Here is an 18,188-nt window from a genome sequence, read left to right on the forward strand (position 1 = left end):
TAATTTATAAAATTAAAATTATAATAATTATTATAAAAGTTTTTATTTTTTTTAAAAATTAATTATTAAATGTCACAGCTCGAAGTCAGACCAACCTACCCTAGAGCCACAAGTGGATCAGATCACGTGGCGATAGCGTTATCGCCGTAACCTTAGTTAGACCGCCAGTCAGATCCTGAACGTAGCTCCTTGAGCTACGTCTTGTTAATAGAGCCTGACCTGCCTGCAGTGCCTATCCGTAGCAATAGAACCTATTACGCCCGAAGCGTTCCCTGTCCACCCGTACCGCCGGACTCAGCCCGTGACACTACGTAGCTCCTACCGTTTGGACGCCGAACGCAATGACCGCTAGACCGCTTCCTCCGTTCCTGCCAGATGGCGCAGACTCCTTCCGAGCCCACGCCCCCGAGCATCTCGACGACTGGTTCGAGTACTTCAAAAGTGTCTACACCTACGCCGAGGAAGCCCAGAACCGTATCTCTCACCTCGAGGACCAGCTCCAAGCCGACCAAGAGAAAATCCAGGATCGAGAGCATACCCTCCAGCGGATCGCTAAAGAGCGCGACGCTGTACAAATCCAACTCGAATATGTTGAGCAACAGACCAAGAGAACCTTGAAAGAGAAAGATGACGCCCTCTTTGAAGCCCGCCTGGCCGAACGGCGTGCCCTCGACGCCACCCGACCTACCGTACCTACTATCCGTGAACCCCCGAGACTAGCGCTCCCGCTGAGCTTCGTGTAGCGACTCCTATGGGAACGACTCCTCCGCCTTCTTCCCGATCTACCGAATCAACCAGTCTTACCGAACGATTACCCGACCCTGACAAGTTTGAGGGCGAACGGAGCGACCTACGCCGTTTCGTCTCCCAGATACACTCAAAACTAAAAGCTAACCACGACCGATTCCCGACACGCCTCGCCCGAATGTCCTATGTAACTGGCCGTCTTAAGGGACGCGCCTATGCACAAGTCCTACCGCACATTAAAGCTGGTGAATGCCAACTCCCCGACTACCAGGATATTATCGATCTACTAGAACGCGCTTTTGGAGACCCGAACCGGATCAATAATGCCCGCGCCGAATTATTCCGCCTTCGCCAGACTCACAAGGATTTCAGCACCTTCTTCGCCGAGTTCCAACGCCTCGCGCTGGAAGGAGAAATGTCAGAAGAGGCCCTCCCTACCCTGTTGGAACAAGCTGTCTCCCGAGAACTACGCGGAATGCTTATACACAACCCACCGCCTAGCTATAAATATCACGACCTAGCCACCTTCCTACAAGAATTGGAAAACCGACGACGCCGCTTCGCAGCGGAGCCACAGCCTGCGTCACGAAAGACGAATATGCCGCTGAAGGAGTACCCCCAGACACTCCGAAAGAAGTCCCCATCGCCTCGTAGAGGGAGAAGCCCCCCCGAAAACCGCCAACCAGCCGGAGAACCTATGGACCTCAGCAATCAGCGCCGCTATAACCGCCCTAACCAACGACGGGAGAACAACCAGTGCTTCCGTTGCGGTTCAGCCAACCACTACCTCCGCGACTGTCCCGAACCTGACACACGTCCAACCAGGCTCCGTCAAGCCACCTTCGCTTATAGCCCCAACCGCACCAGCCAGCCCCCGTCTCCACACTCGCCTACATCCAGCCGCGCCAGTTCCCGCCGATCTAGACACTCCCGAGGACGCCAGGAAAACGGGGTGAGCCTGTCTTAAGTCGGCGCCAGGCTCCCCTCCCCGCACCTACTGTACCGAAGATTAAACTGTCCGCCGCCTCCGTTCATGGAATCCCGATTGAGAACGAGAACAACCAACGTTCGAACCTGATGATACTGCCTGCCAGCCTCAATGTGGCCGGAAGAGAACCAATTCCGTCTTACGCTATGACCGATAGCGGAGCGGAAGGAAAAGGGTTTATCGACGAGAGCTGGGCTAAGTCCCAGAACCTGAAGTTTAGACCCCTGAAGAGAACCTTCGAGATTGAAGTGTTCGACGGGCGACCTGCCGAGAGCGGGAAGGTCGCCTACTACGTCCGCGCCGGACTCCGCATTGCCGATCACGAGCAGAAGAGCATGATCTTCTACGTGACCCAGCTAGCCAGCTACCCTATTGTCCTGGGAATGCCTTGGCTAAAGCAACACGACCCGCAGGTGGGCTTCGCGGCCCACACGTTCACATTTAACAGCCCGTACTGCCAGAAATTCTGCAACACCCCAACCAAGCCTACAAGGATTAAGGCTTTACAGACCGTCCCGAAGAAGTTCATGCGCCAGATGAAAGGGAGTATCCCACCAGCCTTGGAGGGAAAGGATATCCTCCCGGTTTCCCTGCGAACCGCCCGAATATACAGCCAGAAGGACCGTTACCGCCTCTTCACCGTCACCCTGAAGCAACTGGACTACCTGCTTAAGCCTGAGCCAGAGGCATTCGTGCTGCCGGAAGAACTTCGAGAGTTCCAGGACGTTTTCTCGCCTAAGGAGGCAGAGAAGCTACCACCGCACCGATCTGGAGACCACCACATCGAGCTAACCCCAGGAGGAAAACTGCCGTTTGGACCCTTGTATGGAATGTCCCGGAACGAACTGACAGCCCTACGAGAGTGGCTAGACGAGAATCTGCGTAAAGGATTCATCCGCCCAAGCTCGTCGCCTGTAGCCTCCCCGGTACTATTCGTCAAGAAACCCGGCGGTGGTCTACGCTTCTGCGTGGACTACCGAGCCCTGAATAATATTACGGTTAAGGACCGCTACCCGCTCCCCCCTGATCAAAGAATCCCTGAATAACCTGTCTGGTATGAAATACTTCTCCCGTATTGACATCGTATCGGCCTTCAATAATCTGCGTATCAAGGAAGGCCAGGAGTACCTGACAGCATTCCGCACCCGATTCGGATTATATGAGTCACTGGTTATGCCCTTCGGCCTAACAGGAGCCCCCGCGACCTTCCAGCGGTACATTAATGATGCGCTGAGGGAATACCTGGATATATTCTGCACTGCGTACCTGGACGATATCCTGATCTATAGCCGGACCCGAGAAGAACATGTCGAGCAATTAAAGATGGTGCTTGAAAAACTGAGAGCTGCCGGGTTATTCGCAAACCCAGCCAAATGCGAATTCATGGTTACGGAAACCAAGTTCCTAGGCCTTATCGTGGGACGAGACGGCATCCGAATGGACCCTGCAAAGATCGAAACTGTTAAGAACTGGCAAACCCCGACCTGCCTGACAGATGTACAAGCTTTCACAGGATTTGCGAACTTCTACAGGAGGTTCATCCGTGACTTCTCTAAGCTTACAGCCCCGTTGAACCACCTGACAAAGAAAGACGTACCGTTCGTCTGGGACGAAACCTGCGAAAAGGCTTTCCGAGACTTGAAGGGAGCCTTCACATCAGCACCGATCTTACGCCCCTTCGATTGGACGAAGGACGTAATCCTGGAGACAGACGCCTCTGACTATGTATCCGCCGGTGTGCTGTCGCAATACGACGATGACGGAAGGCTGCACCCGGTAGCCTTCTTCTCCAAGAAGCATACGTCCACGGAATGCAACTACGAGATCTACGATAAGGAACTCATGGCCATTATTCGCTGCTTCGAAGAATGGAGACCCGAACTGGAGGGGCACCCTCACCGATAAAAGTGATCACGGATCACAAGAACCTGGAGTACTTTACGACGACGAAGTTACTTAACCGACGACAAGCCCGCTGGTCTGAGTTCCTGTCCCGATTTAATTTCCAGATCACATATCGACCTGGGAAACAGGGAGTTAAACCCGATGCCCTGACCAGGAGGTCAGAAGACCTCCCTAAAGAGGGGGATGAGCGCTTAGCGCACCAAAGCCAGGTGGTACTAAAGAAAGAGAACTGGCAACTTCCGCCGCTACGAGTCCAGAGAGCCCGCATCCGCCACCCACTACAACAGAACCAACCCGCACCAACACCCGAGGAGCCGTCACTCTCAATAGAGCTACCAGAAGAGATCGACCGCTTGCTGAACGAAGGATACCAGACCGATGAAGACCTGCAGTCGATACTACAAGCCCTCAGGACCGACGCACCGCGACACCCGAAGATTACGCTTGCAGAGTGCAAGATCGTCCAGGAACGACTGTTGTACCGGGACCGCATCTATATCCCGAGCCACGACGCCCTCAAGACCGCCCTGCTGAAAGCCTGCCACGAACACCCTATAGCAGGACACCCAGGTCGTGCCCGCACTTATGACCTGCTTTCCCGGGATTACTACTGGCCCGGAATGTTGGCCTACATCGAACAATGGGTTAAGAACTGCCATACGTGTCGAAGAGCCAACCCAGCCCGAGAAGCGAAGCAAGGTGTGCTGAAACCCTTGCCTATCCCCGAACGAGCCTGGCAACATGTGTCAATGGATTTTATCACACATCTGCCGCCCAGCGAAGGAAATGACGCCATCCTGATTATAGCCTGCCGCCTGACCAAGATGAGACATATCATCGCATGCAAAGGAACCTGCGATGCCGAAGACGCAGCCCATTACTACCTGAAGGAAGTGTGGAAGCTACATGGGCTCCCACAGACTATAGTATCGGACCGGGGACCCCAGTTCGTAGCGGAGTTCTGGCAGAAGCTCACCAAACAACTGTCGATCAGCTCGCTACTATCCACCGCTTACCACCCTGAGACCGACGGACAGACTGAACGCCTGAACGCTGTGTTGGAACAGTACCTGCGAGCCTACGTGTCATACCTACAGGACGACTGGAACCGATGGCTCCCCCTGGCCGAGTTCGCAGCGAACTCCCTGAAATCCGAAACCACCGGCGTATCTCCGTTCTTTGCAAACTATGGATTCCACCCGCGAATGGGCTTTGAACCCACGATTACAGTCAGAGGAACCCCAGCCACTAGAGACGCAGAACAGTTCGCAAAGACGATGAACGACATCCTAGAGCACCTGAGATCAGAAAGCATTGCCGCACAAGCCCGTTACGAAGCCCAAGCGAACCGACACAGACGACCTGCCCGACGATACCAAGTAGGGGGACTCCAGTGTGGCTAGACGCCAGGAATATCAAGACCCTTAGGCCACAGAAGAAACTAGACTGGAAGAACATCGGCCCGTTAAAGATCGGCAAGGTCATCTCCCCGTACGCCTATCGACTGGAACTGCCCGCCAGCATGAAGATACACCCCGTGTTTCACACGAGCCTGCTAAAGCCAGCTGCCACCAATCCGCTGCCCGGTCAGAACGTAGACCCGCCACCGCCAGTAGAAGCCGAAGGAGTGGAAGAGTGGGAGGTTGAAGACATTGTGGATTCCCGATGGGACAGACGAGGCCGAGGAGGCCGCCCCAGGCTGAAGTATACTGTGAAATGGGCCGGATACGCAGACCCAACAGAAGTCCCTGCTGCCTACGTGGAGAATTCTGCAGAGATCGTGGCGAACTTCCACAGGAGATACCCTGACAAGCCCGGACCACAGTAGCCCGTCTCGGCAGAGCTCGATGCTAAAGAGGGGGGCACTGTCACAGCTCGAAGTCAGACCAACCTACCCTAGAGTCACAAGTGGATCAGATCACGTGGCGATAGCGTTATCGCCGTAACCTTAGTCAGACCGCCAGTCAGATCCTGAACGTAGCTCCTTGAGCTACGTCTTGTTAATAGAGCCTGACCTGCCTGCAGTGCCTATCCGTAGCAATAGAACCTATTACGCCCGAAGCGTTCCCTGTCCACCCGTACCGCCGGACTCAGCCCGTGACAGTCCTCCAGAGGTCCCAACTGCTATTAAGCCAGACAGATATCAGAATGCCTTCTAGGATAAGAACAAGGGTTTTAATGCCTAAATACAAGTTGTGGGAGCCTTTCTCATATACACAGTAACATAGTGAGCTCATTCATTTCCACCCCATTCAATGTCTTTAAATGTTAATTAAAGAAGGGGTCTCTTGAGTGTATATAGCTCATATAAAAAGTACTATAAGACAGTTATACTAACTTCTACACCCTCGACTAACATCGCTTGGGTCAGAACGCTCCAAGGTGTCATCCTTATTTATAAGTCGCATAACCACAATTCCCATTAATAATGTCTAATGCTAACGATTAACTGCAAGTGGGAGGCGTTGTGATAACAGATCACGCCTAGGGTCAGGGTGAGTTATCGTAAGGTGCATGATTCGTATTTGGCTAAGTCAGAATCTGTGCCGTAAGGGCACAGATCTCGCTGACTCATCCGGCTAATCCGGGTAAACTACGGATCGGGCAACTGAATTACCCGGTCAATTGATATGACGATGCCTTCATGCATCAGATGCCGGCCTCAAAAGGAGGCTTCTACTGACCTCAGTAGAATAGATACCCTCATCCATGCAATTCGTACATTTCCTGTCCACCTTGCGTCCAATAAGTGTCTACCCCTTCGACACCTTTCGTCTTGCATTCCGGCGAACAGTCGGTTCCTCGAATTGCTCCGGGTGTTCCTTGCGAAAGTCCTCAATGAGATTTTCCGCTATATCAGCGGTCTTCACCCACTGGTCATGTTGAGCTCCCCAGCCTTTCCATCGTACCCAGAAGCCTTCAGTTGGCGTAGCCTTTCTCCCAAGTCGGCGGACCTCACGTTTGACGATGTGGTCGACGACGTACCCATCTTCGTCATCCGAGCCTCCTTCGATAGGTCCCGGCTCGTCCTCCTCAAAGTCATCGGCGTGCGCCGGGGTAAGCTGTTGAACCGAGATGACTGGGTGTATCTTCATGTTCTGGGGTAATTTGAGCTCACAAGCAAGGTCCCCAACCATTCGGATGATCTCATAGGGACCGCTTCGTTGTTGTGACCACTTTCTGGATGGTTTTCCTGGCAAATGGTAGCCATCGTGAAGACGTAGGTAGACGCGGTCACCTGCCTTCAGGATGATCGGCTTGTGGTTCTTGTCGTACGCTCGTTTGCCTCGCATAGCCGCGAAATCCATCGCCAGCTGTGCTTCTCTTCGCATTGCTTCCCGCAGGAACGGGAGGTCGGGCGTGACTTCCATTGGCGTAATGGCATCTAAGGCGCTCTGGGGTCTGAATCCGTAGATATACTCATGCGCCGACATCTTCGTTCCCGCGTTCAGCGCTCCGTTCAATGACCATTGAAGGCTTGGGAGCAGATGAGTCCAGTTTGCATGTGGATGCTCGATATAGTAGAAGCGGATAGCGATTTCAACAGTCTGATTCTTGCGTTCCGATAAGCCGTCGGCCTGCGGGTGATACGCCGTAGTCATGGCGAGGCGAGTGCCAAACTCAGCCCACAGCTGCCTCCAAAAGGGAGAGGTAAACTTCCGATCGCGATCTGAGATGATAACGCGCGGCATTCCCCAGTCGGCGAGTAGGAGTTGTCGTGCCAGCACCGTGGCCCAGTTGGCGGCTGAGTATGTTGCATACCCTGGGATAAGAAGCGTACGCTTACTGGCAGGGCAGGATACTGTAAGCAACTGATCAAAGGTATCGAACCCTTCAAGCGCCCATGGGGTTCCTCTGCTCTCCACAGGAGGCATGTCTGTGATGAAGTCGATGGTGATCGTTTGCATAGGTAATACTGGTGGGCGGATAGGAAGGTAGTTCCCAATGCGCTGTTGCCGGTTAGTCTGCCCCAGGCAACAGGCCTTGCATCCATGGATATGCTTCTTGATAAGGTATGTGAGATTTGGTATAGCCAGATTTGACAGTTCCCTTGTCATGCGGTCAACGCCATAGTGATGGCGATCGTCGTGAGCCATTTTCAATACATCATCTGTCATGGCTTTAGGGATGCACAGTCTCACGTATCCATCTGTAGCTTCGTGGTATAACAGGCCTTGTCGTAATGCGAACGGTACGCCGCGCTTCGAAGCTTCAACGGCGTCCTCGCCGTTCAGTCGTTCAACTGTGATTTCGGGATCATCAGGCGTATTGTTGAGGAGCATTTGGATAACAGGCTTGTACTTGGTATCCTCCAAGTATCCCTTCTGAAATCGCGCTTTTGTTTCATCAGATATCATTGTTTCAATCGAGACAAGCACATCATCTAGCGCAGTATAGTCAGGTCTATGTCTGACGGCATTCAAGTCGGTTTCTGGTGCACTGAGCCTGCTCAGGGCATCTGGGATAAAGTTCTTGATTCCAGGAATGTGGAACACTCGTAAGTTGAACTCCGATAAGTAGATAGACGCATTAACGAGCTTTCGGTTGGCCCGGTCAGTGCTAGACGTCTCCAGAGATGTACGTTCCACAATGGGCTTTGTCGCTGAGTGATCTGTGAACACTGTGAGAGAACCTTCTGATGAACCAATGTGTGCCTTCAACCTCTTCACAGCCCACACCAGTGCTGCAACCTCAAGCTCCGTTGGGCCGTATCTTGATTCTGCGCCAGTAAGCGTCTTGCTGATAAAGCAGATAGGTAAGACCACATTCGGTGGGATCAGTGTTCCCTCTTTCCAAATATATCCGTCTTTGACATGGAACAACACGGCTCCGAAACCTCTTTGGAGGCTTCCATCCAGCTGTAGAAACAGTCGCTTTTTGGGATCAAGGTGACACAGGCCTTTACCGGAAGAAATCTCGGCTTGTACCGATTGGAACGACAGTCTCTCCTTTTCCGTTGGTTCGTAGTGAGTGGCCTTAGTGAATGCCTTGCGCCGACTGGGGTTACCGTCAACGACTTTACCCTTCTGTCTTCCGGCTGCAAGCAGAGCAACTTTTCGGCGTTGCAATGGCTCGATAAGCTGGGCATAGTAGGGTATTAGGTGACGTATATAGCCTGTGGCGCCAATATACTGCTCCAGAGCTGACAATTGGTAAGGGAAGTCAAGTTTGGCGAAGGACGCGACTCGTTCTGCTGTAGTCGAAAGGCCGAGAGAGTCGACTCGAAAGCCAAGGACTTGTGCACTTGGGTAGCCGATCCAGCTTTTCTTGGGGTTAATCGAGATGTTCTTTGCTGTAAAGGTTTTCAAGATAGTTTCCAAGTGTCGAAGATGTTCTTCTGCGGACCGCGAGAAGATAATCACATCGTCAATAAAGGCTCGACAGAAGTGACGAAAGGGGCGTAGGAGACGATCCATGTATCTCTGAGCGTAGGCTGGCGAGTTGCGGAATCCCATTGGCGCAACTGTTGAACGTTCTAAACCGCGATGGCTAGTGATCGTGAAACGATCTCTATGCTCTAGAGTAACTCCGAATTGGTGGAAGAAGGCTGAGGCGTCGACAGCGGAGATGTGGGTAGCCCCTCGCAGAGAACCGATGATGTCTTCTTGGCGAGGAAGTGGGTAGCAATCGGGCATAGTGACCTTGTTCAAGGCACGCAGATCAACCACAACACGCCCCTTGGGTTTACCATCCACTGTTCGCCAGACGACGAAGACAGGTGCTGAGAAGGGCGTAGGTTGTTTAACCCACTCCATTCTTCCTTGTCGGTGAAGGTTATCGAAGACTTCGTCGATGAAGCGTTGGTCCTTCAATCCGCACGCATATGGTCGTTGAGACACCTTGTGTTCATACCAATTCTCAATGAGAGGGACAGTCATCTCTTCATCTTTGTCTACTTTGATCAGACCGGTGTCAATCCAAACGGAGGCATAGCGGTCTACCAGAGAGGTGACGGATCCCGAAAATGCCTGATCATCAGCATAGATATGCATGCCGTTCTCCAGAGTGACCTCAGAGAGATTAGGTTGTCGTTGAACCTGAGTTTGGTATGGTACTGGAGATGGAATATCTGCAGTGTCGTCGACAGCGCTATCGACATCTGGCGGTGTTGGGGTCGCCATTTCCGATTCGGCCGCCAGAAAACATTCCATGTTTGAGACCACCTGTCTCTTTCTCTGCTTCCAATCCTTCGTAGCGTCGGCGATATCTGCCAAAATGGCCTCTCCCAAGGACGATACTGGAGGCATCATGGTCACAGGTGGAGCGGTTGATTTCACGTCAACTTCTCCAGAAGCCACAGCAGCGACATCAGGGGTCAGTTCAAAGGAGGATGACAGTGCTTGCAACGCGCCCTTGGGCTGTTGGTCGCTCTCAACGCTGGGGGTAGGTGCCGGTTCCTCGGCAGCGTTTGCCACACCGATAAACGAACTCAAGGCGACTGCTCCCAGGGCGGATTTCCATGTAGTTGAGAAGTAGACTTCCTGGTCGTCGCATTCTTCGATATTGCCGAGCTTCTGCTTGCGTTGGATTTGTACATCTGATGATGTATCGTTAACGAACACGACACCAGGTGTAGATTTCCTGTCGATCAATCCGCCGACAGTTCCAGTGGTAGTTCCAAAGAAGGCAAAGCTTCGGTCTTTAGGTAACTCCTTCCAAGCGGCCGGAATAAGTCGTGTTTCACCGGCAGGGACAGTCATCGGTCGTGCGGCTATGACTCGGCGGGAAACCTTTCGCTTGACTTGAAACACATCAAAAGGAATATAGAAGTCGGTAAGCGATTTGCACTCAAGGCGACCTTCTGTATTGAGAACGTTGATGTCGTACGGGACCATCCAGGCGTTGCCCAACAGTGCTGCAGGGCCTGAAGGAGGCAACCCGTCCTGTACCCAGGCGCCGCAAGAGAATTCTGCGGTTCCAGCTTCAGAACCGTCTTTACGAGTGCCGTCCACGAAGAAAGAGAAGGTTGCCCATTCAGTGTGAGGTTTTCCGATAACATCGTTCACGCCTCGGATGTAGACCGGTGGCTTAGTCTCAATTGAGTGCTTGAGTGTTTCCAACCAGCGGCGGCTGACCACTGGTTTACCACATCCTGTGTCAGCGCAGACAGAGACCGTCGGGCCATTTCGGTCTGCCTTGGCGGGGAATCTAAGATGTGTATAGCTTCCATCAATAGTCCGCGGAACGGGCTTGAATAGCGACGACGTGACGGCTTCGTATCCATTCAACGGTTCAGCCCCAGCTTCGCATCCCTGGCGAAGGTGCTTATGCAGCTTGTTTCTTGAGGGGAAGTCCCTGAAGCAAGCCTGACAGCGCTTTGGTTTGGCTAGAATCTGTTCTTCCTCCTTGAGTTGTTGAGGCTTGATACATGTGTCGAGGTTTCCGTGCTCACGCAACAGGGCGCGGCTGGGAAAGCTGCGCTTACACTTGCTGCACCTGTAGCATGGTTTGGTGGTTGACGTCTCCTGTCGCGATCCATTGGGCGTAGTGTCGCCAAGTACCACGAGGTAAGCGTCTTGTGAACCGTATGAGTACGTAGAATAACGGTCAGATTCGTAGCCGTCATCTTCAGGGTCTGGACAATCCTGCTCCCATAAGCCTTGCTCATCATGACCGCGGTCATCCGGTTCAGGTTGAGGAGTCTCAATGGCTTGGTATTTCTTTTCGAAGTGAACCTTCTTCTCCTGTTGTTCTCGACGGATATAGTCGCCTTCTCTAGGAGGACGAGGCTGGCGGTCATCATCACGGGACGATGACTGTCGACGGTCCTTGTCTTGGGCCTTGTATTCATCGCGGTTGTCACCACGGTATCGATCGTTTCGGTTGCCGCGAGAGTTTGAAGAACGACCACCGTCGTAGCTTCGATACCCTCGGGAGGAGCGGTTATCGCGGGGCCGGTCGTCTCGGGGGCGGCTATCGTAGGAAGAGGGAGCATAGTCCTGGCGGTTACGGCCATTGGATGAGTTACTCCCCGAGCTACGCTTCACCACGTTGCGGATGGCGGCACGGCGATCCTCGCACTGCTTGATAAAGTCTGTCAGCTTAGTATCATCATCTGGGTGACTAAGGAAGCGCGAGATTTCTGGGTCAATAAGGTTGAACAGGGTATGGACAATAGATGTCTCTTTCTGACCGAGTTGCTTCGCAATACCGGCTTTTCGCTGGGCCCATTGGGCTAGGGTGACGCCGTTCTCGACTTGCCGCGGTGTATAGCGAGCTTGATGAAGTTCCTTGACCAGTTCAGCTTCCGTGCGTTTAAATCGTTTGGTCAGGATTTGGCAGAATTCAGTAATTGATGCGTTCAGCACTTGGTGACGGGCTGTATGGTCAAGTTCCGCCATGAGCCATGCGCTGGCATTCCCCGCGAGCATCCCGAGGTAATGGTCAGTAAGCACATAATTGCCGTATCGCTTGAAGAGCTGCACATGCTCACAGAACGTATGAACGTCAGTGTAAATGATCTTGCCTGTGCTGGTAGTCACCAATCCACGGTTATCTACATCATCAGGATGGCCTGGGTGGAAGACTCCGAGAGATTCCTTCTTGATCTTCTTGGCCGGGTCAGAGTCGGTAGTACGCGAAGTGTTGGTAACTCCAGTGGATTCACGGCGACGGCGTTCAGCCTCTTCCTTTTCTTCCTCACGTCGACGACGTTCGTCGCTCTCATGATCTGAACCTTCATCGTCAGAGATGGGAGGCTGAGGGACTTCGCCAGTCTTGGGTCGGCGGATGGTACTCAGCGGTTTAGCACTGAACTCATTAATAGGTTTGAACGAAAGTTGTCTGTTGATCGATGTTCTCCACCATTCCATTGAGGATAGATGAGACACCTTAGCACGGGGATTGTCCAGTAATTCACGAGCAAGGGGATCAGCATCCACCAGTGATGCTGTGAAACTGCGGATCTGTGTCATGACATCCAGATCCCAGATAGTTACGGTGTCTAGTACAGCAGGGGTACCATATTCTTCAATCAATCGGAGGAAGCGGATTCCCCATCTAACCACCTTGTCATGCTTTCTCAGCAATTCGATGTCGCGAGCAATCTCATTATCAGGAAGATAGAAGCTATCGCGACGTGCGGTGCTGCTGCGGGCAGGTTGCTCAGTGACGTGATCGCTGCCTTCGTCACCCGAATCGGGCTCTCCCGGTTCTTTGGCCATATTGTTGACCGGTTAGGCGGGAAGGTATATAAGGGGTAAGAAGGAATCAATTGTCGCCAAACAGCAGATGCAGCTTCTTTGTGTTGTAATGGTCTAACGGTGATGGGCGTCACCTGTCTGTCGTTGCAATGAGGAATCGTCCCGCCGTGAACACTGCACTCTACCTGGCAAGGGGGTGTTCTCTTCGGGAGAACGGGCTATGTCTGACGGTTCAACCCGTCAATCGGTTTCGGAAAAAACGGTGATGTTGACAAATCCTTCAAGCTCCCCCTGATTGCAATATAATGTTAAAGACTTATGACTGATCTGCCACAGAATTTCACACTTATCACTCTCTCACACTCCTTGCACACTCCTAACCTTTCAGCGCTCCGCCAGGGTACCCCTTCTGAGAATCACTCGTAAGACCTGGCTATTCGTAAGGAATTATCCTTCCCCAGGCGTGCTGATACCTCAGGAGGACTTATCGTGTTTTTTTATTTTTTCTTGTGGGCGCGTAATTGATCGTGAACAGGGGCAAGGAGGTAATAAGGTTAGGCGAAGATGAAAGAAAGGCTATTTCGGGCCTTGGCGTGCGTTATGTGGCGTTGATAGGGGATGTAATCCTGCGGATTACGATAGAATCGATTGAAGATTGATATGATCGATTGATGAAGGGTGATATCTTGATGGAATAGAGGACCACCAAGATACTTCAGCTTGGGCTCTTTATGAGTGTTTCCGGAGGTCTTTGTATGGTTTTTTCACTGATTGGAAATCAGATAGAATGAAGATTGATATAGGCTTGATAGCCTGCAGTAAATTGAAGATAGGGATCGTGATAAACGTGTAGTTGCTACCATTTGATAACAGATCACGCCTAGGGTCAGGGTGAGTTATCGTAAGGTGCATGATTCGTATTTGGCTAAGTCAGAATCTGTGCCGTAAGGGCACAGATCTCGCTGACTCATCCGGCTAATCCGGGTAAACTACGGATCGGGCAACTGAATTACCCGGTCAATTGATATGACGATGCCTTCATGCATCACGTTGTAACCAGTCCAATCTTTAATCGAGGATATTTTAAAGAGCTTCTCATCATTGGAACCCTCATCACAGTACTCGGTGTCATGATGCTTAGTTTAGCCCATAGCTATTATCAGGTCCTTCTTGCCCAAGGTGTCTGCGTCGGCATTAGAAGTGCAATCCTCTATATACCAAGTATCACTATGGTTACCTCCAGGTTTGAACGACGACGTGCCTTGGCCGTATTCTTTGTTACTTTGGGAACAGCTGTTGGTAGTAACACCCCTACAACGATGAATTGTGCAAAGAACTGATTCAAGCTTGAAGGAGGTATTATCTATCCTATCATCTTTACCAATCTCCAGCCAAAGATTGGATTCGCGTGGACTACACGTGTTCTCGGTTTTGTCACCCTTGCTGAGCTTACTGGAGCATTGGCAATCATGCTACCGGCCACCAAGGGCAAGCTTTCACACAAAGTGCGCTCTCTTCTAGACCCAACCGCTTTTCGTGACCCTGCTTTTATGGCATTTTGTCTTGCCTTATTTCTTATATAGATTGCATACTGGGTTCCCTTCTTCTTGCTTCCACTCTATGCACAATTCAAAGCTGGTGCAAGCTCCAAACTCTCCTTCTATGTCTTGGTCATTTGCAATGCCTCGACTATACCTGGTCGGTTTCTGGCGGTTCCCATGTCTAACAGATTTGGCCCATCGATAACCATGGCTGGATTTACATTTATATCTAGTATCCTGTTCTTCGGATGGATCGGCGTTGACACAGTTCCCTCCACCATCACATGGGCTGTACTCATTGCTCTGTTCATGGGACCTCTTTCAGTCATCTACCCGATCCTCATTCCTCATCTCTCGCCCAACCCGGAACTTGTCGGTACGCGAATGGGAATATCATCTGCGGCGGCTGCGCTTGGGACTTTGATTGGGTTTCCAGTCACATCTGCCTTAAACGATATCGAAGCTGGAAGTTTCTGGAAGAGCCAAGTCTTCAATGGCTGTTGTATGCTAGGAGGATCTATGCTAATGATTTATGTCCACTTCAAGACGACCAAATCACATTGAAGGGAAAAGGTAATCATAGGAAAGATCTACTGGACTTAGCGTTCCCCATCGCACAGATATTCAGCCATCCTTCTAGTCTCATCTGTGTGTACTATAAATTCATTTTTCCCAGACTCTTCAAAGGTGATCATGTTAGTATCGTCTCCGAGTTCTTTGAGCGCCGTCATATTGCAAAAACAATTGCAGTAGAGATTAAACACCGAATCGAGGAGTCAATACGATGTGTATAAGTGAGCTTTTCATTGACCCTGCTCTTAGGTGTTCTAGCTAGTAGGCAAGCTAGCTACCGAGGTAGGGGAAATCTAGGGCTATTTTTAGGTAGGGAAAATCGTCTAGCGAATCAAAACCCTCCTTTACACATTGAGATATACAGTAGATATACAGTGGCCCCTTAAAAACCCTCCCCGGGATCGTCTATTAGGCATACCTAATCGGGCCTAGCCTAGCCAGTGAGCTAGTAACTAATTAGGAGCCTCTTTTGAGTCAATACGATATACTCAGTATGTAAAGGATCAAGGACTATTCATTATTAACCAACGATCCTAAGCAAACCAGACGTAGCTTGCTAAGGTATAGCAAATTAGGAACTCAATAGAGTAGCGAAATAGTACTATTATATATACACCCATGACTACTATTCTTCAAAGTTCATTCTTAACTCTGTAACTCGTTTAACTTAATATACAGCAATTGGATCGCCTCCCTTATCTGCCAAAATTGCCTCTAAGGAACTTAATATTATTCTCTATATTAATAACACCGGTCTTACCTCTGCGTTTGCTAGAACTTCACAGAGAAGTTCTTTATCTAAATTCTTTATACTATATCCTTTAAAAGGCTTTATATATTGTTTCCGAACTAGCGATAATGTAAATATCTAGTACTGTCTACGATTTAGCCGCAGTATCTAAAGGAGGCGCGAGTCCAAGCCATCTATCCAACCAAGCAAGATAGTCCATCTCGATCCAAATCGCCAACTCTCTCAAGACTGCAATGATGCGATACAATCCTGGCAAATCTCTCGTATCACCCATTCTTATATCCTCAACAATGTCCTACAATCATTAGTATTCTATCGCCTTACATAATAAGCACGGGACTCACAATCGCATCCCCTCGATCAACGGCAAACATCAGTTTCCACTCATGTTCCATAACCATGATAAGCGGCACTGTAATAATCTTCTCCTCACTCTTCCTAAGCAAACTCATCCGTTGATGCCATTCTGCTATCCAAAGTCCCAACTGCCCTCTTGCTTCTTCAAGTGATCCGCTCGCGACTTTTATCTCAATAGATACAGCGATCGGGTTGTTCTTAACCGGTCCGTAGATCGTCTGGTTAATTGAGCGTTGGTTATGCGGGAGACTGTCAACTAATTTGCTGATGTGCTGTGCTGTCGCTTTTGAGGGCGATACTGTAACTCCCCAGTCAATCATTTTAGACTTTGTCATGTTATAGTATGAATCAGTTCGCACATCAGGGACGAAGGGTTTGCTGATGTTTGCATGTGTGATAATCTCGCGTTTTAGTGACGGAAATGGCTTGAGAGCCAGTTTGAGTAATGGTCCATGGACGTCAACGTTCCAAGCTGACTCTGAAGCGCCTTGCGTCTGACGTGAAATCGCAGCATCTTGGATCTCTCGCAAGGCAGCAAGTTCGTTATTGTATTCTGGCGTTTTACTAGCTGGATGCTCAAAGAACCACTGTGGCAAGATATCTTCATCGCTGTTCTCCAGTTCTTCTCTTACTGCATTAGGAATGAAGTTGTTGCCATGCGCGGTGCTGAAGATCGTATCATATGTCTTGTGTATATGTTTCGGCAGATGGGATTTCTTCATCGGTATGAAACGAACGGGCTTTTGAAGTAGTTCGAGCGTAGAGCGCTTGACGGGGCTTGACGATCGGGAATGACTTGAGGCGCCTGATGCGGAAGATGAGGGCGGTAGGGTTGGGGGGTTGGAGAATGGTCGAGAGGGAATGCTCATCTGTAATGTCCGTGGCGGCCCAGTTGGAGTCTGGTCATCGAACGGGTTGCCCTGGTTATTGTGCGCATCTGCATCGATGGGGCTGACATCTTGTCTCGGTCTTTTCGGCGAGCGCCTTCTGTTGCCTGTTGGCGTTGATTGAGCTAGATCCGAAGACGGCGGCGTTGGCATGTCGTTCCAATTGAGTATGGGCGCTTCGCCTTTCAGATCGCTGGTTTTATCGTCAATAAAGGTACTGAGCCAGCCGTCAATGTAACCCGACAGCTGAGAGGCGTAGGAGCTCATGGGGAGAATTTGTCGCGATAAGCAGTTGGGCGGAGAGATGACGAAATTGCGAGAACGTTTATGATGGTTGTTTTGATAAGATAAGATAAGATAAGCGTGTTGACGGAGGAACATGTGGGGCAGTCGAATTGAAATTGTAAGCATCTTAGTTACCCTGGAAGTCGTTTAACCAGCATACTCTCACGTAGTGCGTCAGCATATAAGCTAAAGAAATATACGACTTTGAACGCAGCAGAATGATACTCCGTCGGTTATACAATCAACAGTATCAGAGGTTTGCAATGGAATGACAGAGCCGTACAACCACGTGAAGAGAATGTCATTAACTACCATTTGTATCTAACATTGTCTTGCGCATTCGATTAACCACATAACTATGCAATCTTTTGTCTTCATTAAATGAGGTGAATCCAACTTTTACCTCGAGGCTCTGTGAGCCCGGAATGGCCATGTAAAACTACCGGGGCTGCCGTCACTACCGAGCCAGTGTTGGTGGTATCACTGAAGAAACGATTTGGTGAATAATACAGCCCCTAGAAACGTCAGCAATGCGTGTAATTTACAAATCACTGTCTAAACACTCATAGTTAGCGTTGAGGATGCAATAGGCCTTGAGGCTCCTCCAGCGTCGGAAACAGCTGGCATGCTCGGAAAGCATCTCGTAAGTAATAATGATGAGAGACTTGGCACCCTTGGAAAGTCAGAAATGAACATTTTGAGCCATGGAATTTACTTACCATGCCAAGACCCATCGTAGTGGAGCGACCGGGAGGTCTGTTGGGCAGTAAAAGTCGTGCACCAGACAGACAAATCACGGCAATGATGCGGATGATCTGAATGATCTGGACTGGGAGCTTATTTCGCAAGGTGAAGAATGGCTCCATTTTGAATGAAGAGATATATAAGTCAGAGATGGTTGTAGGTATGCGTAGTGTATAGCGTAGCGGCCTACGCCTCCACCAATTCCAGGAATAACAAGCCGATCGCCAAGCTTGGCCTCTGATCGTTTGCAAGGTGCGTATGATGAGA

The 18,188-nt window shown here is 50.6% G+C and overlaps 3 protein-coding genes across 3 annotated transcripts; 1 reads left to right on the plus strand and 2 right to left on the minus strand.

Moving 5' to 3' along the window:
• Positions 1-14,012: 14,012 nt before the first annotated feature.
• On the plus strand, positions 14,013-14,888 carry FPOAC1_007142 (uncharacterized protein; the record flags this gene model as incomplete). The annotated part of the gene is made up of 3 exons (XM_044851610.1): positions 14,013-14,082; positions 14,137-14,288; positions 14,367-14,888. 3 exons carry the CDS (start codon positions 14,013-14,015, stop codon positions 14,886-14,888), a joined length of 744 nt encoding a protein of 247 aa, XP_044710322.1.
• Positions 14,889-15,968: 1,080 nt separating this feature from the next.
• FPOAC1_007143 (uncharacterized protein) lies at positions 15,969-17,273 on the minus strand (the record flags this gene model as incomplete). Its single annotated transcript, XM_044851611.1, has 1 exon — positions 15,969-17,273. The coding sequence occupies one exon, from the start codon at positions 17,271-17,273 to the stop codon at positions 15,969-15,971; it is 1,305 nt and encodes a 434-aa protein (XP_044710323.1).
• A 445-nt stretch (positions 17,274-17,718) lies between these two features.
• FPOAC1_007144 (uncharacterized protein) lies at positions 17,719-18,043 on the minus strand (the record flags this gene model as incomplete). Its single annotated transcript, XM_044851612.1, has 2 exons — positions 17,719-17,850; positions 17,897-18,043. The coding sequence occupies 2 exons, from the start codon at positions 18,041-18,043 to the stop codon at positions 17,719-17,721; spliced, it is 279 nt and encodes a 92-aa protein (XP_044710324.1).
• Positions 18,044-18,188: the final 145 nt, after the last annotated feature.

The sequence above is a fragment of the Fusarium poae genome, chromosome 2 (assembly GCF_019609905.1).
Source record: "Fusarium poae strain DAOMC 252244 chromosome 2, whole genome shotgun sequence".
Lineage (NCBI taxonomy): Eukaryota > Fungi > Ascomycota > Sordariomycetes > Hypocreales > Nectriaceae > Fusarium > Fusarium poae.